This window comes from Protomyctophum parallelum (assembly GCF_964188405.1).
Source record: "Protomyctophum parallelum genome assembly, chromosome: 20".
NCBI classification, from domain to species: domain Eukaryota; kingdom Metazoa; phylum Chordata; class Actinopteri; order Myctophiformes; family Myctophidae; genus Protomyctophum; species Protomyctophum parallelum.
In genome coordinates this window covers 16,162,479-16,186,974 of record NC_139718.1, presented here as the reverse complement: position 1 = coordinate 16,186,974, position 24,496 = coordinate 16,162,479, and the positions used below count along the sequence as shown (strand labels likewise).

The 24,496-nt window shown below is 43.5% G+C and overlaps 1 protein-coding gene across 1 annotated transcript in view; it reads left to right on the top strand.

Moving 5' to 3' along the window:
* plcb2 (phospholipase C, beta 2) overlaps positions 1-24,496 on the top strand; it is a gene marked incomplete at both ends in the record, with an annotated part of 41,937 nt that overhangs the window by 5,321 nt on the left and 12,120 nt on the right. The window contains 22 exons of the mRNA XM_083791619.1: positions 971-1,050; positions 1,143-1,196; positions 1,811-1,886; positions 2,632-2,732; positions 3,354-3,514; positions 3,840-3,986; positions 4,484-4,641; positions 8,618-8,700; positions 8,839-8,923; positions 9,098-9,347; positions 9,885-9,967; positions 10,149-10,245; positions 10,507-10,591; positions 11,709-11,833; positions 13,738-13,889; positions 16,713-16,877; positions 17,492-17,591; positions 18,775-18,879; positions 19,261-19,322; positions 19,932-20,031; positions 20,184-20,551; positions 21,911-22,019. Coding sequence (XP_083647745.1) covers positions 971-1,050; positions 1,143-1,196; positions 1,811-1,886; positions 2,632-2,732; positions 3,354-3,514; positions 3,840-3,986; positions 4,484-4,641; positions 8,618-8,700; positions 8,839-8,923; positions 9,098-9,347; positions 9,885-9,967; positions 10,149-10,245; positions 10,507-10,591; positions 11,709-11,833; positions 13,738-13,889; positions 16,713-16,877; positions 17,492-17,591; positions 18,775-18,879; positions 19,261-19,322; positions 19,932-20,031; positions 20,184-20,551; positions 21,911-22,019 — 2,746 coding nt within the window. The remainder of the gene's footprint in view (positions 1-970; positions 1,051-1,142; positions 1,197-1,810; positions 1,887-2,631; positions 2,733-3,353; positions 3,515-3,839; positions 3,987-4,483; positions 4,642-8,617; positions 8,701-8,838; positions 8,924-9,097; positions 9,348-9,884; positions 9,968-10,148; positions 10,246-10,506; positions 10,592-11,708; positions 11,834-13,737; positions 13,890-16,712; positions 16,878-17,491; positions 17,592-18,774; positions 18,880-19,260; positions 19,323-19,931; positions 20,032-20,183; positions 20,552-21,910; positions 22,020-24,496) is intronic.

Here is a 24,496-nt window from a genome sequence, read left to right as displayed (position 1 = left end):
AAATGTTCTCTAAATCTCTTTTTAATGTATTTTGTGAAAGTAGTAGATGTACAAGCTCAGTTGCATCATGGCTGACTCTCATATTTTTTAAATACGTTTTCTCACCTACAAACACATGCCAAAAATAGGAATACCAGCGTGCTAGTGGTTACCTCCCTATTAACGATCAGTATCTGTTTACTATTCTAGTCTCTCTGTCCCAGATCCATTTTAATTGCTTAAAGACAGCCACAGGCCGTCATACATTATACAGTGAGCCTGCTCTTCCTCTAACAAAACTGTCCCTTCACTCTTTATTGGACTTTATGACTCCAATATCCAGATTTAATCAGCTGTATGTAATGAAATCACAATTGTGCTGTGTTCAAAGTCAACATGCAAGTCTCCCGCTTCCTGACGCATTGATTATATCAATATGCACTAGTGGTCTAGTAGTTGATAAAAGGGCTTGATATTTAGTTATGTAATTGTAATTCTTTATTGGGGGGGGGGGGGGGGGGGGCTTGTTGTGTGGTTCTATATTTAGATAGGATAGTAGATGGACAGGAAACTGAGGGCAGAGAGCGGGGAAAGGACATGCAACATAGGTCTGCAGCTGGAATTGAATGGAATTAAACCGGGAACATTGCAATGGAGTGGTTGACCCACTGTAAAATGGTAAATTGTGCATTTATATAGTGCCTCTATCCAAGGTGCTTTACATAGATAGTGCATTATATTCACCCATTCACACATTCATACACCGATGGCGGCGGAAACCATGCAAGGCACCAACCAGCACATCAGGAGCAATTAGCGGTTCAGTGTCTTGCTCAAGGACACTTCGACACTAACTCTTGGGGAGCCCGGGTTCGAACTGGCAACCTTGCGGTTACCATCCAGCCACTCTACCCCTGAGCCACCACCGCCACTATCCGGTCAGCTACCAATGTGCTCCTTTTATGTTTTCTTGCAACGCAAATCATTGCAGAACTGGGCAGCCGACATTCTCACCATCGCCTACAACCCTGCGAGAAACAACGCATGCAGACAAGTGTTCCTTGATAAAATGTGAGTCACCAAGGTCGATGATGTACACATATAATTATGTTGTGTTCTTGCATGTGCTGATCATGGACAACCCTCTGCTTTATTTGTCCCAGATATGTGCGCCTCTCTCTTCATACCAACAAGGATGGAAAGATACCGATTAAAAAGTGCGTATACTGTGCCTTTGAATTGCTGTGTAGCCTGTGTTAGTGCAGGGGTTCTCAACCTGTGGGTACACATGATTTTGGCTGGATCCCCAGATGACATTTAAGCCTTTTTAATACCTAAACAAAAAAAGAGAGAAAATAAAAAATACCATTGCATCAAAAGTAATCAACACACTATACAATAAAAACTGGTCAAACATTGGCCAAATTGTCAAATTATAAATGAAAGATATAAAAATCTATTAATTAATATTGTGAAAATAGCCGATCTCATCATCATAATTATTCGACCGTGGTCGAGATCATGGATTTCACAATGTCACGCCAGATTTTCCGGTCCTTCATTGCCATCCCCAGGATCTACAAGCTTAACAGTGGTCAGCTATTTTCACAATGTTTATCTGTGGAAAACTAAATGTAATGCCTCAACTCCTACAATTCCAAGTGCTTATCAGAATGAGGGAGGGGTCCCCAGTTCATATATGATGATTTCGATTGTGTCACGGCCTGAAAAGGTGAGAACCACTGCTGTACAATATTTGTGTTAGATTCCTATCCCCACTATATTAATGTTCAATGGCCTTGCTGTATCTACTGTATGTCGTCTCCCTCAGTATCTACAAGATGTTCCCGGCTGATAAGAAGAGGGTAGAGAGTGCTCTGTGCGCTGCACACCTCCCTAAAGGAAAGGTGGGAAGAGGGAGATCCTTTTATTTACTGTAGCCCTGTATCCAAACGGCTGCATGTTCATTTTTCTCTCAGAACAAGCCATCTGCTGGGTGGCTGCAGAAAAGTATTCAAGATTCAAGAATCTATTGTTACATTATTACATAGTAGAATGTTGTTGTTTTGGTTATTGGTTATTGTAGCATGAATAACGACAATAATGAAGACATCACAAAGAATAGAAAAAAATATACAAAATTACATTATTCATAGCACACTTGCGCCACATTTTTAAGATTTTTCAAAAATAGCAGACCTACAAGCTCGTATGAGCTTGTAGATCTGCTATTTTTCAATAGCTAAATTATAACATAATGTTTAAAACACCAAAAGGGGTTCCCGCCCAAAATGGGTTAAAGGTGCTGCATGCAATTTATACTCAATGTTATCTATTTGACATGTTTATCTACACACAATTACAATCACCCAGTGCCGATACAGTACTCCACTTTCCATTACACTCGCTTCTTCATGGCAGATAAATCCTCATTTTCTCCTCTCAGTTCTTTAATTTGCCATGTCTCTGACAGCTGTCCGTAAATTCCACCTACTTTACAATCCCACACACACTGTCCTCCTCGCAGGCACAATGTCAGATAGAATAAATTATTCTCTTGACTCCATCTTTCCTCTCTGACGTACACCTGCAAAATAAATATCAGATGTCAATTATTTTCTTTTTTTTCTCTCTCTCTCCTTTTTCTACCAGTACGACACCATGAAGCCTGACGTGTTCAGCGAGACGGCCTTCAAGACCTTCCTGACTAATCTCTGTCCCCGGCCTGAGATTTATGAGATCTTCACATCCTAGTGAGTCCTCGTGAGAATCTACTTTGTCACATTGCAGGTTCACAGGGTGTATAAAGAAGTGGGGGAAATCTTTGTTCAAGGGGACAGGGAGAGCAAGGAGAAAACGGTAAAGAAACATGTCAGGGAGAGGCAAAAATCTAAGATATCTACATACTGTATATAGCATGAACTTTTACTAGAAGGTACTGTACATGATGTTAGACATAAGGTGCAAAGTGGCAACACTTTAATAGGTCCACATACTGTAGCAGCAGGCCAGGTAACCATACAGCCTTACTGGATTAGGGTGCAACAGAGAACCAAGGCATTATACATGAGTTTAGACAAAAGACTGTCAACACATTGTCAGGTTCACATAAAAATGTAGAAGACCACATTCAGCGGTAACCTTCACATAAAGTAAACTTTACTAGACATAGTAGAGCTACGAGGAAAAGTAAGGTGGCCAGTACTCCAGTACTTACGTTTGTAAGTTTGGCTGAGCAACCTTGACTTTTAGTTGAGTGATTGATATCTGACCGGGAGTATCTATACTTTGACTCAAGTACTGGACTTGAGTACTTTGTCCACCACTGGTGCCTGTTATATTATTGGTGGCTGACTAACGATGTGTTTCCTAAGCTCCTCCAAACCCTACATGACCAAAGAGAACTTCACCAAATTCCTCAATGAGAAACAGAGGGACTCTCGGCTCAATGAAGAGTTGTTTCCTCGCCTCCGACCGGACCAGATCAAGGCTCTGATTGACAAATATGAACCCAACACCTCCAACTCCAACAAAGGTGAGCCGCACTGAGGGACACAGCGGATTAGTTAATCACGTCACGTGGTGGACAGTAACGAAGTCCACCTACCTGAGTACTGTATTCAATTACATCTTTTGAGATTCTGTACTTTACTTGGGTTCATTGAGTGTAGCTTTTGGAAACATAGGTTGGCAAACCAATAGTGAGCCGTCGTCCGTTTCCAGCGCTAGTTTGATTTGCCTCTCTATGCCAAGAAAGGGGAGCGTTCTTTTCAGGCTACCTAAACTTTGACTCAAGTGCTGGGGTCCTTAATTTGTCCACCACTGTCCAGTTGTGAATTCATCCATGTTGTTTTGTGCAGGTCATGTGTCACCAGAAGGCCTCCTGTTCTACCTGATGGGTCCAGAGACATCGGTGATCATACTGGACCACCTGGCTCTGTGCCACGACATGACCAAACCCATACCGCACTACTTCATCAAGTCCTCCCACAACACCTACCTGACAGGTCACTCACATCATCACAATTCTTTTTAAATTATTTGAGGAAGTCGGAGCCAAATGGAAGTGTGATTTGTGACGCTGCCTTTTCCTTTCGGATTTTCCCTTCAGGGGTCGCCACAGCGAAACATCTGCCTCCATCTCACCCTGTCCTCTGCCTCCTCTTCTTTCACACCAACTAACTTCATGTCCTCCTTCACCATCTAATCTAAAAAACAGTTCTGCCTGACAGAAACGACATACATTTTGTTTCCCCCCACAAATTTCATGAAGAGTAGTAGAAAATAACTGATCTACAAGCTCACAACGCGGCGCAAAGCTTGCATATTGGCTATTTTCACTAGTTTGGGTCCCAGGCAAACGTCTAATTTCTCTTTCGGGTCTCGAGCTAAAACGTTTGGGGATCACTGACTGTAGGCTATGTAACGTGTGCTGGTGTGTGTTGCCGTACAGCTGGCAGTATGTAACGTGTGATTGTGCTTGTGTGTGTTGCTGACTGTGCAGCTGGCCAGCTGTCAGGCGTGTCTTCTCCAGAGATGTACCGTCAGTGTCTGCTGGCGGGGTGCAGGTGTCTGGAGCTGGACTGCTGGAAGGGCAAACCCCCGGAGGAGGAGCCCATCATCACCCACGGCTTCACCATGACCACGCAGATCCTCTTCAAGGTGCTTGTTGTCGATGCACACAATACCTCAAGGCCCATTCATACTCCAGTTTTAGCTGATGAGGTGACCACCGTGGTTAGTAAAAACAGAGAGACGTGTTGGGGTGAGCGGTGAGTTGCTTATCACCGCAGCTGTAGTTTATGGTGGGCACCTTATCACCTAAAACTGGAGTATGAATAGGCCTTTACTGTACTGTAAAACGGTTGGTTCTCAACCATTTCTGGACCGCCAGGGTCCACTTGAAAATCATGAAAGTGTTCGCGGAGTAGTTCACCCAAAGAATGACTTGATGACCTATTTTGACTTCGCCTGTCATGAGATGGTTTAGGTGGTGGTTTAGAGGTTTAGGAATGTGACAAAAGCAAAAAAAAGAAGAATTTCCATGAATTCAAGGCTTCATGGGGTTGTCTACTTGATAGAAAATAAGTCATTTTGTATTGGCTTGGACCAATGGAACCATTTAAGTTCTTATTTGGTATCATTAGAAAACACCTTTTTTAACACTATATAATTCATTATATTATGTAGAATATAATAGAAATACAAGGAATAAAAGGAATAATAACAAATAAATATAGCCAAATTGTGTGCTTGCACCTCAATAGACCGTAATTAGTAAAACTGTGATCCCGTACTGTTGTACAGTACAATAGGCTATACTATACATTAATATACAGTACATACTGTAGCTGTATATACATAACTATTTAGGAATACAGTAAAGTGGCTGCGGTGTTGATGTTCAGTGAACATTCTAAAGGGCAGTTTAACCACTTTCAACCTGGTCTACCTATTTTGGGCACGTCATCATCTAGAGACGAACATTTATATTATTTAAAAAAATTCTATAATTCTTATCCCACGATTTTGCAACCCAGTTTTTTCACCCAGTGCCAATTCCCTGGCCGGACGTAGCGCGTGGAAGGAACACGTTATTCCGATCAGTTCCTTTCCCTTCCATCAGGCGCCCCGGCTGGCCAGGGGGAGATAGTTTTAGAGACCAGGATTACTGCATGTTTTTGTGAGGGTACCTACCCTAGGGGACACGGGGAGAACATGCAAACTCCACACAGAAAGGCCCTTTCGCCAACCCCACCTCGGGTAAGATTTATATTTCTTTCACAATTTTCAAAGTAGTTGAAATAGCACATCTACAAGCTTGTAGATCAGCTATTTGCACTATTCTTCATATGATGAAGTAGCCTATACTGTATACGGTCTGTCTTTCTTGAGAGATGCTGAAAGAAATGGCAATAAAATAGCAAAAGGGCAACACAAAGTGGATACTCATGCACCATGCTCACTCAGCAGGATTCAGTCTCTTGACCCTTGACTATGAAATGCTAACTAAATCTATGTAATATTTCACATTAACATCAACCTTCTTAAAGACTTTCAACCTGGGATCCCTATTATGGGCAAGTCATTAAAGGTGAGAGTTTGCAAAATATGCAAAAAATTATATATCAAAAAAATCCATAATAGCGAAAATAGACAATCTACAAGTTCACAATGTGTCATGCCACAACGTGCACTTGCACTAGCCTCGACGACCTTACAGGTGAATACAAAGGCTAAACTTTTTTTCACTCTGGATGTGTGGTGAGCTTGTGGATTGGGTTAATATCCCATTATCCTCACCTTCCTTTGTAAACAGCCTTACAATTATACTATGTTGTATTTATTAAGTAATGTACAGTACATCATTCACAGCCAGTGTATTAAACACATCCGTACCTCGCGTGATGATGTGTCATCAATTCTGGACTCTTCTAAACCATGAACAAAACTTTAGCATCCTGTGAATGGAGTACATGGAGTGTTTTTTGTGTGTAGACTTTCCAAACGGTGTCCGTACTCGCTGGCGACTGCAGAGAATGTCACGGTGTGTAGGCTAGTACTATCATGGGAGGCTGTGCGTTATTTATGTTCACGTTAAGTTAACTACAAAGGTCACAGAGGGAGTAACACTTCAATGATTTATGACATATAAACAAAGACATCCACACCCACATGCTCACGATGCATACAGGCAGCAGGTTCTCAAACTTTTCATTTCGACGACCCCACCAAATGTATTTGGGGGTATGTAGAAAAATAAATACATAAAGAAATAGTGTATATATTCAAAACATTTTCTATATTTTTCCAAAAAGAAATAAAAATAAATAGCAGATGCACAAGCTTGTAGATCTGCTATTTTTGAATATCCAACATATAAATGGATAAAAGTGGTTAATATATTTGCAATGCTGTATTAACACATTTAGCTGGGGACCCCCTGGAACCCCCCAGACCCCACTTTGAGAGAGCACATACGCACGCACGCACACACGCACGCAGACACACCTTCATCATCCCCTCTCATTCGGGCACTTCCATTTAAGGGCCTCTCTCCAGAGCTCCAGTCTGGCACAGCATCAGAATCCATCAGTCCGGTTTAGTGTCAACCTCTGGATGAGTCTCCACTGCTCTCCAGCTCCAACAGTTCAGTTGTGCTGTTTGTCATCCTGTCCCTGCTCGTGGTTGGGGACTCTCTTCATGAACACTTCTGTCTGTGTATATTTCTTACTTGTGTGAATTGCTGCGTGTTATTTGTTTTGTTAGTGTGTCTGCAAGTATGTTTTTTATGTGTGCATGCCTGTGTGTGCGTGCATGCATGCATGCGTGCATGCATAAAATGACATGTACACTGTCTACACCCCAATAGAGGGTATGCGTGTGAATGCCTACCGAGTGGCAAAAACTAGTTTCTGGCCTTTACTAGCCCATACATCCAAACAGAAAAGTCATATTTGATTGCATTAACAACGTTAAATTCACTTTGTCACTCACTTTGCCACTCGATTTGCCATTCCCTTTATGCATGCGCATACCCTCTATAGGGACAAATGATCTATTTCGGTCAATAGAACTTTTTCAGGCATCCATACTCAAAAATAGCAGATATACAAGCTTACTGTATAGCGAGTCACTTCGTGCCAAGATATGAGCTTGTAGGTCTGCTATTTTGGGGAAAAAAACGTGAGAATTTGTGCAAATCTTATTTTGAACATTTGTCGCCATGCCTTCATGGTGAATGCAGAAATGGATGACAACAATCTCACACAACTCTCACAGTATATAAGTGTCTTGTATTCATGCTTATACTCGGTACTTCCAAAACATTGTTTTCACTCAAACGTAACTTTTTAAAACACGAAGTTCCAGTGTAATCATGCACGAATGGTCGTGCCTTAGTTGGCGAGTGCATGCCTGTGCCAGGTGCCTGCGAAAATGTTCAGTGTTTTGGAAGTACTGAGCATACAATGATATACAACTGAATAGACACAGAAAAGACACTTGGATTATACTGTGAGAGTTGTGTGAGATTTGATAGACAGATACACAGATATACTTTCTTAAATGTTTATCCCACATTTTTTCACCCGGTGCCAATTGCCTAAGAAGCTGTAATCCTGGGTGCTACTCTCCCTCTGCCAACCTGGGGAGAGCCCCGAACTGACTTCTTTCAATGCATGAGCAGTGAGCAGGCCGCTTCTTATCACCTGATGGAGTTTTCCCAGTAGGACGTAGCGCGTGGAAGGAACACGTTATTCCAACCAGTTCCTTTCCCCTCCATCAGGTGCCCCGGCTGACCAGGGGGAGGCAGTATAGACTCTATACTGCCTCCCCCTGGTCTCTATACTATAGAGACCAGGATTACTGCATGTTTTTATGAGGGTGCTGCCTAATGCCTATCCTAGGGGACACAGTGAGAAAATGCAAACTCCACGCAGAAAGGCCCTCTCTGTAACCTCACCTAGGGTATGGGCTAGATAGACAGATATTTTTCGTTCACCATGCAGAATGCAACATGAATTTAATGCAACCATGGGGTTGAGAGGAGAAAAGTCCTTCTGGGAATGAAGTATTCCTTTAAGTGAAATAATATAATGTCCATGTCTGCATGTTCGTGTGTGTTCTTGTGTGACAGGATGTGATTGAGGCCATCGCTGAGAGTGCCTTCAAGACGTCACAGTATCCTCTCATCCTGTCCTTCGAGAACCACGTGGACTCGTAAGAATGACCCGCCCCCCTCATAATTGATCAAATGTAATAATACTTTAATACTGCTGGATATGAATGAACCTCCGGCACTGTGAATCAAGCGGCACTTACACAATTAAAGTAAGGGTTATTGTACTTTTGATTCAGGGTGAAACAACAAGAGAAAATGGCCAACTACTGTAAAACCATTTTTGGTGATGCTCTACTAACAGAACCACTGGAGAAATACCCTGTGAGTAGTAGATTGAAAGGATAACCAATTTCCAAAAGTAACAATTTTGTGTGGGTGAAACAGAGGAAGCAATGAGCCGAGAGATGAGCTCATGCACGTAGACATCTGTACACACTACAGTATGTGTCTACTCAATCATCCAAATTGCTGTTTATAATTCGCTCCATGCTCTAGCTGAAGCCTGGCCAGCAGATACCCAGCCCGTCTGAACTCATGGGGAAGATCTTAATCAAGAACAAGAAAGGCAGCCACGGAAACCAAAACCAGCCAAAGAAAGCCTCTGCGCCGTTGTCTCCTACCAGTGACCAAAACACAGCACCACCACCAACCAGTGACACGGCTCCGCCTGTCTCCACCCAGGACACTAACACCCCCAGCCCTGACCCTGAAACCCCAGAAGCACCCACCACCCAGGAGAACCAAGGTATGATGGAACGTGACCACTTAAACCCTGTATACGAAAATTGCTGATCTGAAAGCTCAAGACTATCATGATTTTGTGACATTCCCAAAACACCAGGGGGAAAATGGACAGTGTCAGTTAATTGTTGATGGACTATCGTCATAGTCCATATAAATAAGTACATACAGAGATGATGAGATGATTTCATAGGCAAGCATCTGGCCAGCACGCCTGGTCTATTGGCTCCAATACAGCTGATACATTTAATACTCGGGACCAGGAGTTCAAGTCCGTTGGTGGAGGGTGTGTAGAGCCCAGGATCACATTAGATAATTGACACAGGGGTGAAAAAATGGGTTACAAAAGCTGTGTTATTATCGTGTTAGCATCATTGTATAATCGTACCACTGTACTGTTACAGTGCCGTCGGACTGCATGGCACCAGCACCACTGGTGGTTTCCTCCTATGTTTCCTCATGTTCTTTCAGTGGTGATGTTTTATGGCGTGCATAATGTGTTTGTATTTACTTACTAGACATTGTTTATGTGGTTCCACAGAGGCGGACGTGACTGCAGAGGACAACGAGGAACTGGAAGAGATGGAAGAACAGGACGAGGAGAAGATGAAGAGCTCAGACGAGGTGGAGGGTGACGGCATCATCGCTCTTAGTTCTACATCCTCTTGTGTCCTGTCTAAATATTTCATCATCATATTCCATCATCGCTATTCTACATCCTCTTGTGTCCTGTCTCTTCTACATCCTCTTGTGTCCCGTCTAAATATTTCGGGTGTCGGGCTAACATCCTGTCAATCCCCCATAGGGCACAGCTGGACAGGAAGTGACAGCGTACGAAGCCATGTCTTCCATAGTCAACTACATCCAGCCAGGCAAATTCGTCTCCTTCGATAATGCCAGAAGTATGTCTATAACTTCTTTGTGTTTGGCAGCGACTGTTAACCACTTAAACCCAATGTACAGTAGTTGACTGGGCCAAAGCTCTATACTTGGTCCGTTACTTTTTTCCCTCTACACCAAATCTCTTCAAGCTCATTATGCTTTGTGACACACTGTGAGCGTATAGATAAGCTGGCATCCCAAAATAAAGATGCCAGGATTCATTAGAAAAATGAATGCGATGTTCTGCAAGCCTCACTCACATTTGCCTCTGTCTTTCGCAGAGAAGAACAAAAGCTATGCCATCTCATCTTTTGTGGAGACGAGGGGGGAAGCTATGATCTCCAAGACAGCGGTGGAATTTGTGGAGTATCTTTCAAAAGCCTGAACTCACCAGTGTGAATTAACATATCGAGCCTGGATACATGTCAATGGTCCACTGTGTGACCTGCTAAATGCTTTAGTGTGGGTGTAAGCGACATGCGTGCGACGTCATTAAAATGCCGTACCACCAAATATAAGAAATACCACTACACCACTGCTTCTGACACACTGAAGTTCAAGTTCTTTACAGTCACATGCACACCACGTGCACCCCATAATACCTTCTGCAGCAACATTGCAGGCAGTGTTTGTGCGTGTGCGTGAGACTACATATATACGATAATTAGGGCAAGCGGAGACAGTGGTGTTGACCGTAATGGTAGTAAAGTGAACAAGTAAGCGATAATGCACAGTGAGGCGGACATTATTGGAAAATAAACTCTTGACAGGGTGAAGCAGGACCAATGCAACGCCATTATGGGCTTCATTTTCTAATTATATCCGCCTCACTACACAATATCCTGCTTATTACACGGCTACTTAAGAGCAAAATCAATACATTTGACATGAAATATTGATTTTGAAACTTTAATAGCTTAAAAGTTTTCGCTTCCATAGCACTGCAGAAAAGAGAGAGTAGCGGTCAAGCCCTAATAGACTGCAGGATGCCATCATGGTTGACCAATCGCAATTGAGCATTCAACAAAGCCGTTTAACAACAGTTATTGGATTTTGTGTATCTGATTGTTGGTGGGTGGCTGTTATGTTGTAGCATGTTCTAAATCATTGCTTCTCAAGCATTTTCATATCACAAATCCCCAAATTGATATTTTAACTTATCCATGGGCCCTCATCTGAAAATATCTTGTGCCATAATAATAGAAGATTTATGACGTTGTTGAAAATGTTCAAAACGGTTGAAAAAATAGCCATTCTCACAATACGTTGCATCGTGACACGTTGTGAGCTTCAGCAATGTTTGAATAGCTTCTGCATAAAAATGGGGTTAAAGTGGTCAAACCACTGGCATAAATGGGCCGGGGATCATTACAGCCGTTTTGAATGTGGGGAAAATGTAAGGATTTCAGCGGTCACGTCTCATCTGTAATCCGTCACACGGTTGGTTATAGATCCATCCATGATCCTTAACCAGATCCTCCAGGTACAACAAGAGACAGATGAGCAGGATCTACCCTAAAGGGACCAGAATCGACTCTTCCAATTACAGTCCCCAGCCTTTCTGGAACGCAGGCTGCCAGATGGTGGCACTCAACTACCAGACTATGGGTAGGACGCAGTGTTGTTTTTGGCAGCAAATTTTAGTCATAGTCTTTTGAATAGTTTTCATTTAGTTTTAGTCACATTTTAGTCACCTGGAATGTGTTAGTGTGTTAGTTTTAGTCGACTAAATGTCATCAGACTTTTGTCGACTAAATCTAGTTGATTTAGTCGACTAAAATGTATTTTGGTGGGCATTGATGCCGTCGTAAGGACTGTTTTTACACACAAATAGCCGAGCTCACAACGCGCCGCAGAGTGAAGCGTTGTGCGCTTGTAGATCAGCTATTTTCAGCATGCAACCAAGTGTAAAATGACTTATACTGCATCTGTTGTCCACTAGTCCCTTCCTAACATTTTAGTCTAGTTTTTATTTGTTGACTAAATTGTCAGTATATTTAGTCTTAGTTTTAGTCATCATAGCACAGTTTTCATTTAGTTTCCATTTAGTTTTCTTCAGTGGAAAAAGGTAGTCGACGAACATTTTTCGTCTTAGTTTTAGTCGGCGAAAACAACACTGGTAGGAAGAGACACTTTACTGGACACTGTAGGCCAGGCAGGCCTTTGTGTGGATATGTTATAGTAGTAGCTGAGCAGATGGATCTGTCTGTGGCATTTGTTTGACCATTATAGATTGAAGGAGGTTGCACTTTTGTTTTTTGGACACATGCACACATTGACATTCATTCATCATTTGGTTTTATATAAATAAGTTATATCCATATCAGACTGGGCACATGTACAGTAACCAGTTCGTTTGTATGAATGTGTTATTAGGGTATGTCACCATTGAAGGCTCGCATTTGAATACCATTGCCTAATGCAGCTAACATCTGTTTACATTGAAGCTTGTCATTCTGTTTTTCACCACAGTGTGTCAGTGTTGCACCTTTGTGACTTGTGGCTCTATCTTCTATGGTTCTTCCCATTCCCAGTAATGTTTCTGTTGTCATTCAATTGTTGTCTCCACCAGGCCGAAGGCATGGGGAGAGAGTATGTTTTGCACTCCGTCCGTCCGTCCGTGTGTCCGTCCGTCCGTCCGTGACAAGCTAATCTCGGCCACCGTTAACCCGGTCGATGCCACATTTTGCACACACACTCCCTGGATGCCAACGATGAACCTCTGCCCCAAAATTTCCAGAACGGCCTGTTATAGCGCCACCAGGAGGCCGCTTTGTGCAAAACAAGTTTTTGCACAGTACACCTACAGATTTTGTCCAAAAATCCCGCAAATCGTTACACAGTATCTCCATAGTCATGTGCTCAAGACGGATGTGTCTGATATTTCATATTCCATCCTAATTGGCTTAACATTGGCTTTCAAATTTTGCAGGATTGGCCTGTTTTGAACAAAAAACCTCAAATCATGAACGCAGCGTGCAATTTCACGTGAAATCTTTCACGCACTTTCCTACTAGGCTGAGGAATATAGCCCACCCATTTCACATTGCCCTGTTATAGCGCCACCAACAGGTGGATTGTGCATGCGTGCCATCAACACGGATCTGCACCATTTCCCATATTCCATCCTGATTGGCAAAGATTGGAACAAACAAACAAAAAACATGTTTATATTACTCCTAAATATTCCTATCCTCCTGGTGGAGACCTGTGCCCAGAAGGGCACTTTTTCTAGTTTAATATAGAACTTTTCCAAGTGTTTGCATATCAAAACAACAATGTTTTTTTTACCCATCATCTCCCTCTACCAGCAGTTATATGGTGTTTTCACTGTTGTTTTGGTGCAGGACGGGACATTTTTGGGGAACCAAAACACAGGGCAAAGTTACATACACAAATTTGTGAAAAATGCAGATCTACACGCGTTGTGTTCACTGCTTCTTAATTATATATATTTTCTAATTCATGGCATTTATTTTGTGTGTGTATGTGTGTGCGTGTGCGTGCGTTAGACTTCCCTATGCAGCTGAACATGGCTCTGTTCGAGTACAACGGGCGGAGCGGCTATCTCCTGAAGCACGACGTCATGCGTCGCAGTGACAAGAAGTTTGACCCATTCTGTGACAGGATTGACACCATCGTGGCCAACACGCTGACCATAAAGGCAGGTTGAGCCTCATCATATCATTTAGTGCTTCGCAAACCTTTTCATGTCAAGGACGGACCCCTACTTGTACATTAATTATGTATTTCAGTTAGACACTTCAGCTCAGGATTAACAATTTATTGCAATGATATTGCTTTCAGTTTGGCGGTGTGGCTCTGCTCCTGTCAGATACATATAACATCAGATTACCTGCGCAAGCATGACACATCATCTGAGATCACAAACCCCCCCAGGAGCAGAGCACAAAATGCAGTTATTACATGAACATAACACTGGACCTTCAATTGCATGAGTTAAGATACCACATATCAGAACACAATCCATAGAATCACAGTACAATCACAGAATCATCCAGATCTGTGACGGCTAGAGCAGGGGTTCCCAACCTTTTTTGGACCAGGTACCCCTTTTGCGGTAGATATTTTTCCAGGTACCCCCTCATCCTCGCAACACAGATAACAATATATTTACAACCACAAGCAGTGTTTCCTGCAGGAAAAAGCTTTGGCATGGTGCTGGGCGCAGGCCGCAGGGGGGCCTTCTTGCGTCGAACATTTTGATTAATTAATTAATTTGATTCAATAATTAATGAATAAGATTAATAAATTAAGATTGATTTGTATTATTGCTCTTGTATTGCTATTGGAGACACTGGGGGGACACTGGGCAGGCACTGGGGAGGCACTGGGGAGACACTGGGGAGACACTCGGGAGGCACTCAGGGAGGCACTGGGGAGGCACTCGGGGGGGACACTGGGGAGGCACTCAGGGGGACACTGGGGAGGCACTGAGTGGACACTGGGGAGGCACTGGGAAGGCACTGAGGGGACACTGGGGAGGCACTGGGAAGGCACTGAGGGGACACTGGGGAGGCACTGGGAAGGCACTGGGGAGGCACTGGGGAGACACTGGGGAGCATGGGGAGGCACTCAGGGGGACACTGGGTAGGCACTGGGGAGGCACTCGGCTGGTCACTGGGGAGGCACTCAGGGGGACACTGGGGAGGCACTGGGAAGGCACTGGGGAGACACTGGGGAGACACTGGGGAGGCACTGGGGAGCATGGGGAGGCACTCAGGGGGACACTGGGGAGCATGGGGAGGCACTCAGGGGGACACTGGGGAGGCACTGAGGGGACACTGGGGAGACACTGGGGAGGCACTGGGGAGACACTGGGGAGGCACTGGGGAGACACTGGGGAGACACTGGGGAGGCACTCAGGGGGACACTGGGGAGGCACTGGGGGGACACTGGGGAGGCACTCAGGGGGACACTGGGGAGGCACTGGGGAGGCACTGGGGAAGCACTGAGGGGACACTGCAGGAGGCACTGGGAAGGCACTGGGGAGGCACTGGGGAGAAACTGCAGCCACTGGGGAGACATTGGGGAGCCACTGGGCAGACACTGGGGAGGCACTGGGCAGACACTGCAGGGAAGACACTGGGGTGGCACTTGGGGAGGCACTGGGGAGGTACTGGACATTTCATATCACACACACACACCATCATTCACAAGCCCCCTCAAAAAAAAAAAAAAAAAACATTTTTTTTTTTTTTTTTTTTTTTTGAGGGGGCTTGGGTACCCCCTGGCTATGCGTCGCGTACCCCTAGGGGTCCGCGGACCCCACGTTGGGAACCGCTGGGCTAGAGGGAATAGTGAATGGGAGGGGGGGACGGGGGTCCGGGGAGTGAGCTTCCCTTCCATGCCTATACCTGCACTATTGTTACGCTGAATTAAAAATTTAAACCCTCAATACTTGACCTTGACCTTTGGCTCTATATTTGGCTTCTGTATCATCTACAAAGCTTTATGCCAAAAAATAGCTGATATGCAAGTGGATCTGCTAGTTTGGGCGAATGTTGCCCCCCAGAATGGCCATGCTGGGGTTCAAGTGGCTAAAATGCATCATTTAAATTCATTGCATGTCTCTCTCCACCACTCCCACCCATCCTGTCCCTGTGAAATCATCACTACACAAACCAATCACTGGAGGCTGGATTGTTTATTGGAGGAGCAGGTGTATCGCTGGCGGCTATTTCCCTACTTGTTTTGAAAGTACAATCACCTGTGTGTGTGTGTGTGTGTGTGTGTGTGTGTGTGTGTGTGTGTGTGTGTGTGTGTGTGTGTGTGTGTGTGTGTGTGCATGGTTATACTGTAATGCATGATTGCATGATTATACTGTATGCGTGTGGTTCATTATGTACACTGCCGCACACACATTTATGCACATGTGGATTTACACGTGTGTGTGGTCAGTGTGGAGTGCCCTTGTTCTCCTCGTTCAACTGAGGCCGCCTGCTAATTTGTTCCTCTAGTGAGTCTAGTCTAAGAACAGACATGTCCAGTAGAATGCAGCCCCTGCTGTGTGAGTGATACCTGTTCCTCTAGTCTAAGAACAGACATGTCCAGTAGAATGCAGCCCCTGCTGTGTGAGTGATACCTGTTCCTCTAGTCTAAGAACAGACATGTCCAGTAGAATGCAGCCCCTGCTGTGTGAGTGATACCTGTTCCTCATGGCATTCAATAGACAGACCTATTTATATCCATTACACTGCGTCCTCCACATGTCCACAGCACTGCACGTGTATAGGGCTGCAATAGCAGTTATTTTCTTGACGATTATTCCTTTTAGCCTGTTTTTCCCCCTTCTCTTTTTTTTACATTATAATGAACCACGTGAAAAATCCAATCAACTAAATTGATTAGTCTGAGCCCTAATCAAGCCCTAACCCCCACACCCAGGTATATTATTCAATAAAGAAAAATGTATAATCGATTACTGTACATTGTCCCAGCTCATAGACTCCTGTCCTCCTGACAGATCTTTTCAGGCCAGTTCCTCAGTGACAAGAACGTGAAGACGGGCGTCGAGGTGGAGGTGATCGGCCTGCCTGGAGACCCCAAGAAGAAGTACAGGACCAAGTGGTCCACCACGCCCAACGCCATCAACCCTGTGTGGAATGAGGAACCCTTTGTTTTTGAGAAGGTGCGCATTTCTGTATGTCTGCGTGCATGCGTGCGTGCGTACATGAGTCTGTGCGTGCATGAGTCTGTGCGTGTGCGTACGTTGCGGGTGCCCACACACAAGATAAGATAAGGACGATAGGACTTGGGGGCACGGTGGCGCATGTTCTCCCCGTGTCCCCTAGGGTAGATAGATACCCTCACAAAAAACATGCAATAATCCTGGTTTCTATACTGCCTCCCCCTGGCCAGCCGGGGCGCCTGATGGAGGAGATACTATATAATATATATATTATTATATATAATCAAATCAAGTGTGTGTGCATCCACCCTTCATCAAAAGCATTCAGGCACAAATAGATCTGCTCGGGTAATTCTTTGTTTTTAAATTTGTGTAATATTTAATGTATGTTAACTTAAACCCTCTAGTTGACTATTGAGTCCTACGAGGCTCTATATAGTATTAGGTCCTGTTTTTTGCTCTAAACTAAATAACTTTCCCGAAAATAGCTGATCTGCAAGCTTGTAGATGTGCTATTGTCGCTGAATGTTCACCCCAGAATAGAGACGCTCAGGTTCATGTGGTATGGTGACTCTTACGAATTTACGATGCTGTCACGGTGAACACCGCTATAGATCCTGCTCCCCGAAATGGCCTCGCTGAGACTGGTGGTCCACGAGGAGAACGGTAAATTCCTGGGACACAGGATCCTCCCTCTCGATGCCGTCCAATCAGGTCAGTGGGAGAAGAACTGAGGGTAAAAGCTCAAGTCTCAACTAAAAGATCAGGTGCTATAAATACTCGGCTTAAACAGCACAAGGTCCTTCCAGTTCTCTGACACAGTACACTGGGAACTCCTGAGTGGTCACTTAACTCAGAGTGTACACCAATTTGGACTCGTACGGGTCCAGTTGTACACTCATGGGTAAATGTACAATGAGCACATACATTTTTACCTGCTATATGTATATGTGCATTGTACGGGTGATGGATTGCGCACATCATGCCTATATTTATATCGGCACATGGTTCATACCCTATTACTTTTTATATACTTTAGTTTTGATTTCTTTTTATATATTTTTAGAACAAGCAGGTCGTGTTGCGTATCACAATTCAGTTGTTACATTTCAGTTGTCTAAACCCATTATGTTAGCTTTTTGCTTCTACGGCCCAACAGCCTGGAATAAACTTCCATTCGAGCTCAGACACGCACCCTCTGTAGACATTTTTAAATCTCAACTCAAGACTCACCTCTTCACTCTTGCTTTTAGTTGAGTTTTACTATGCACGTTCCTACCCTGCCCTGACTGATTGCTGCATGTGGTGTTTTTATTTGTTTTTATTTATTTTATGTTCTTATATTCAATTTTGTTCTTTGCCATTGTTCTATCATTTTAACTACTTTTTTTTGTATTATATTTTTGTGTCCTGCCCTGTGAAGCACTTTGAGCTGCATTTATGTATGAAAGGTGCTATACAAATAAAGTTTATTATTATTATTATATATGGAGCTGACCTTTTCTGACATTCCATATGTTGATCTGACCTCATCAAACCTTGTACACTCAAGACACGCTCCATATATGGCCAGTAAAGAATTCAAAGCGCCAGCGCTTGCCCAGCAGTCTGCTGTCACCCAGGCGGATGCGTGCACGCAACCTCTCCCTTTAGGACGAGGTCGCTTCTCGCCCTCAGGCGTCTTACTGGTTTAGACCAGTTGTTTAGGTCTTTAAGTCTGTTTATATTGTTGTTTTCGGGCAGAAACCTCTTATCTCTTACATTTTTGTGTTCATTAATTAATAGCAGATTAGTAGCAGAGTCGCAAGCTCAAAATGCGAAGCCTCGCTACTTTTGCTGTTTTGGAATTTGTCAAATCTTCCAAATTCTTCTCACTGAGGGGTGTGTTCCTCTGCAGGCTTCCAGCACATCTGCTTACGCAGTGAGAGCAACATGGCGCTCACACTGCCAGCTCTCTTTGTGTTCATCGAGGTCAAGGACTACATCCCCGCTGCCTTCGCAGGTGCACCGCCGTTCTCTTTCTGTTCTGCCCCAACAATCTCCCACTACACAATACTTGAATTCTTATCGGTGTTAAGTTTACTGTGCGTGCGTGCGTGCTATCTATAGCCACTAATTTCAAACACTGCCCTTTACATACACTAAACTCTTGGGTGTTATTGTAGAAACGGAACAAATTGGACCCATACTCTCTCATAGTTGTGTTCGTATTATGTGTACACACACACGAATGCGCAAACATGTGTATAAAAATATGTTAAAAGATGTTATTCAGGTTGTACTTTTCACACATTCAGACGTTCATTAACACGTTTCCTACACACAACTGAACAATGCATTATTGTGTACGTTACACTCATGCTGTCCTTTGATCCCACCTCAGATTTCACAGATGCCTTATTCAACCCCACAAAGGGTGAGGAGAAGACAACAAAGAACCCAAAGGTAACGAAACAATAATAATAGAAGAAACGATAAACAAATCAATATACCAAAGCAGAGTTCAAGTCACTAAAAAGTCCAAAGTATACTGGCCTTTATTAAAGTGATCCATCCTTCATGAACCCATGAAGGAACCTATTCGTAGTCAAAATTACCGGAGTTGCAACTATACTTGGACACCTTTTCACGAGTCTTATCCATGCAGAAATGTATAAAATATATACAAATCCTTTGAAAATAGCAGATCTACAAGCTCACAATGCATCGCAATGCGACACATTGTGAGCTTGTAGGTTGGCTATTCAAATGTCCGAAATGTATAGAAAAAATGTAGAGCTGGTATGTTTTCTAATAATTAGAAGTAACTAGTAACTAAAGTTTTCAAATAATTGTAGTGGAGTAAAAGTACAATATTTGCATCTGAGATGTGGTGGAGTAGAACTATAAAGTATTGAACATTGCAAATACTCAAAATGTAGAATGGTTACTTTTTTACTTTTGACCACTGGTCTGACTCTGCACACATTCGCAGAAGATGGCGCACACATGTCTTGTGGAACACTAACGGTTCTTTTGTAGAATTTGATGTCCTTATCCTTGTTTGCACCAAAGCCATCATCCTCAGACTACGTCTCCCCTTATGAGATGCCCATTGTGGTCCAAACCCCCACTCAGAAAGCTGAGGCTCAGAACAGCACAGCCTCTGCTGCAGGTAATGACAAGCACTTTAAGCTGACATGTTTTTTAGGATGTCATAGCAATATTTCTGTTATTTTTTTATTTTTGTTATGTTTTTTGGGCGGCTTTATTGAGACTCCCAGTATAGTATAGTAACACACCTGCACCTCTGCACCTCCCCTGAAGATTCTCCAGCCCAATCCGAGACCTCCGGGGAGCCTGTTATTGACCACGGGGGAGAAGGGGACAGCACTCCAGATACTACCCAAACCGTTGACGACCCTCCCCAAAGTTCTGATACAGCTGGAGACCCCACCACTGTGGAAGCAGGTCCCACACCTGAACCCACACTTGAATCCGAACCTGAATCAGGGGTGGGCCCTGATACTGAAAACACCACTGCAGAGAAAGAGCTACTATCAGAACCCCAGGCAGCTCCTGAAGAACTTGACGGAGAACCTGAGGGAGAGCCTAGTCCAGAAGCCGAGCCCGGCTCGGATGAAACCCCAGACACGGATGTGGCCAATCATCCAGAGATGGATTCCTCTGCTGTGGTGTAGGCCTGTCACAATTATTACATAATCTCATAACGCAATTATTTGAGTCATAATATTTTCCATGTTAAAAATTAAAAAAATTGGCCTGGACCAATTGGTCCAGGCACCTTGGCTGGTAATCCAGTCTGGCAGTGTGCCGCGGTAAAAAAAAAAATGTTTCAAACATTTCCAAAAATAGCAGAAATAGCAGATCTACAAGCTATTTTTTGTTTTTGTTTTCGAGGCTATGCTATTTTTTGGAAAGTATAAAATTATTATAAACTAGAGCAGTGGCCAACGGGCACTGCTCTAGTATATTATACCTACTTGGAACGATGCAAGTTGGAAATGCATGCTCTACCCAGTTATTATGCATGTATCCCTTTTATGCCCATATATGGAGTTCTTTGTGAGGCATGTCCAAATGGAGTCTATGCCGATGTCAGAACAAATTTGTGATGTCAGAACAGGCCAGCTCCATATATGGAGCCTGTGCAGGGTCCTTTTGGGGCCGGTTCTGGACAACCGTGGGTCCAACCGACTCGACACCGGGCACTGCACTCCCTGTGGGGGTGTGGAACGAGTGTGTCGAATTTGAATTTCGGTGGGGCAAACGTGCATTAGAGAGTACAGACCATAGACTGTAAAAAGCGTTCCCCGGGTCTAACATGGACGTAAAATGAAGCCTGTAATTCCTTGCACTGTAAGTCGCCATATTTCTAGATCCGTTTGGGCCCAGCTGGCCATTGGCTGGCTCCGTTTGGGCCCAGCTGGCCATTGGCTGGCCCAGACAACGAGGCAGGACTTCCCCCCCCTTACTCTTCGTTGGTTTTTTTTTTGACTGAACGGGGGGTGGCTCCCGTTCATAGACTGTAACGGTAGCCACGCCCCTCAGAACATACGCGACTTTATGGTCATTGTTTTAAATAAATGGGACCATAATTTTCCAAAAAGAATATTATGACTTAAATTAGACTTTAAACTAGTGACTGGAAGCAGAAAGTATTCATGACCATGTTTATTAAGGTAATACAGTCTAGGTGAGCTATGGGTTTTTTGGGCCCCACATCAGGCCACAACAGGCCATTATATGAACTTTCAGGAAGTCCCGATTTCCTTAGTGGCTTCACGAAATATCTGTCTGACTGCCCCCCTGGTACAGACATGCAAATATGTGGTGCATTTATAGATAGATGGGTATTACTTTGTATTTGAGTTATTTGTCTGCCTTGTGCAATTTGTGAAACCACAATAAACAAAAATATGTTCAAATTACAATGCCAAAAACACAATTAAATTGTTAATCGCAATTATTTAGTTAACAATTAATCATCCACTTAATTGTGTAATCGTGACAGCCCTGCTGTGGTGGAGGAGGAGGAGGAGGAGGAGGAGGTCAATCCCGCAGTCGGTGTCGCCACCGGGCTATGTGAGCTGCCTGTGCCTGCGTGTCCAGATGACTCATCTCAGCCGCTGTCAAACGGAGGTGAGCGCCTAGCTAGCCATGTGTAGAGAGATGCTAACCGTGTGTAGAGAGATACTAACTGTGTAGAGAGATTCTAACCGTGTGTAGAGAAATTCTAACTGTGTAGAGAGATTATAATTAGGGTAGGGTTGTCCCAATCCGATCACGTCATTTTCAAATGATCGGATCGGGAGCCAAAAAACGTGATCAGGACATCCCTAGTAGCAATATTATTTTATCCATATCATGACATAATAATATCATGATATTAGACTGGAGTATTAGACTGGAGTTTGTCTGTGATTTTGGATATTGTGATATAGCATTAAAAAAATCGGCATCGGCAGATACTCGAAATCAAAGGATCGGAATCGGATGGTGAGCTAACTAATCGTGTAGAGATATTTTAATCGTTTAGAGATATTCTAATCGTGTAGAAATGGTAAATGGTGCATTTATATATTTACATCTATTTACATAGATTGTGCAATGTGCATTACATTCACCCATTCACACACTCATTTTTCATTTCTCGATTGCGGCGGAAGCCATGCAAGGTACCAACCAGCACATCAGGAGCAATTTGGGGTTCAGTGTCTTGCCCAAGGACACTTCGACATGTAGACCCATAGAGAGATTCTAACCCTGTAGAGAGATTCTAATTGTCTGTAGAGAGATTCTAACCGTGTAGAGATATTCTAATTGTCTGTAGAGAGATTCTAACCGCATACTGTAGAGAGAATCTAACCCTGTAGAGAGAATCTTACCCTGTAGAGAGAATCTAACCCTGTAGAGAGATTCTAACCTGTAGACCTGCGGTGCCCAAAAGGTAGATCGCAACCTACCAGTAGATCACAAAGACTGTGCAACTGTATAGATCACATGACATGCCCCTAACGAATATTTAGTTTAACTAAATATTCGTTATAATAAATGTACATGGCTTTTCTTATGAAAAGCTATTTTTGGCATCTGCCACTTGAACTAAGTTGACTTGATTGATTGACATCAAAAAGGGCCTAGCTGTCAGCTCAAACCCATAATGCAATACTTTGTTTTCAAGAGTGTTGCTGCGCACAAATGTCTGTAGCATTACAAATTCCAAGGTACCGTATATACTGTACATTTTTAAACTACAGTATATTCATTTTTTTCAATGGGTATAGATGATGTTAAGCTGGTCATTTTTAAAGTAGCTCTCAAGTCCAAAAAGTCTGGGAACCCCTGCTTGCAGACAGATTCACATGCCTCGCGTCACGTGCCGCCAACCGCTCCAATCACTCCAATCTTCGGTCTTGAAATGAAAATTGCAGAGCAGCGCCTTCCTTGAAGAGAATGTATGTCTAAAAATAACGCTGTCAATGTCATCAGAGTGTGTGTGTGTGTGTGTGTGTGTGTGTGTGTGTCCATTGCAATTAACTGCAGACTTGCCCTAGCCTCGACGACCTGCAGGCATATGCTAAGATGCCAGGTTATTATTAGTATTGATCTGGCATCCTATGGCAATAATTTTTTCAGACACATTAAAATTCAAGGCTCTGACCCTGGGTAGCTTTACATCCTTTGAATACCAGGCCACTATATTACTTGGTAAATCCTCCATGCCAATGATTAGCATTTATCGCCCGCCAAAATGCAGTAAAGCAATATTTCTAACAGAAATATCAGAACTTTTATCTATCTGCTCCACTAACTATGACAGAACTCTTATCACAGGTGATCTTAATCTGCACCTGGATGATGCTACAGATGCTGTGGCTATGGGTTTCTTAGAGTTATTACATTCCTTTGAGTTTATCCAACATGTTGTTGGGCCTACACATAAACATGGGCACACTCTGGACCTGGTGATTTCTAGAGGGGTGAACATCACTGTGGAAAGGACTATTGAAAGGCCTGAGCTATCAGACCACTATTTGCTGTGTTTTAATATGACTGCCTCTGATCTAGAGGAAAACATCACAGAATATACCATAACAAAGCGCTTTTTTAGCTCTTCTGCAGCTGACGAGTTCCCTCGTCATCTGGGCCCCCCCCTGCACGATACTCCCCCAGTAAATGATCTGGTTCAAATTTTTAATCTTAAACTAGAGTCAGCTCTTGATATAGTGGCTCCTTTGAAAACAAAAAAGAAACATAACACCAGAGTAACACCCTGGTTAAATGAGCATACACGCTCACTGAAGCAAGAATGTCGTAGAGCTGAGCGAGCTTGGAGAAAAAATAAACTCACCACCCACCTAGAGATTCTTAAAAAGTCAACAGTCGCCTATAACAAAGCCCTGCGTCTAGCAAGGCAGGCATATTTCTCTGGCATTATTAACGAGAACAAGACAAATGCCAGAGTCCTATTCTCTACCATTGATCGACTTTTAAACCCCCCCCAGTCCTACAAGCAGTCATTCCCGGCCTCTAAAGCTAAGTGTAATGAGTTTGCATGCTTTTTTGATAACAAAATCTTTAACATTAGAGCTGATATTTTGAATGGTGCTGTTGCT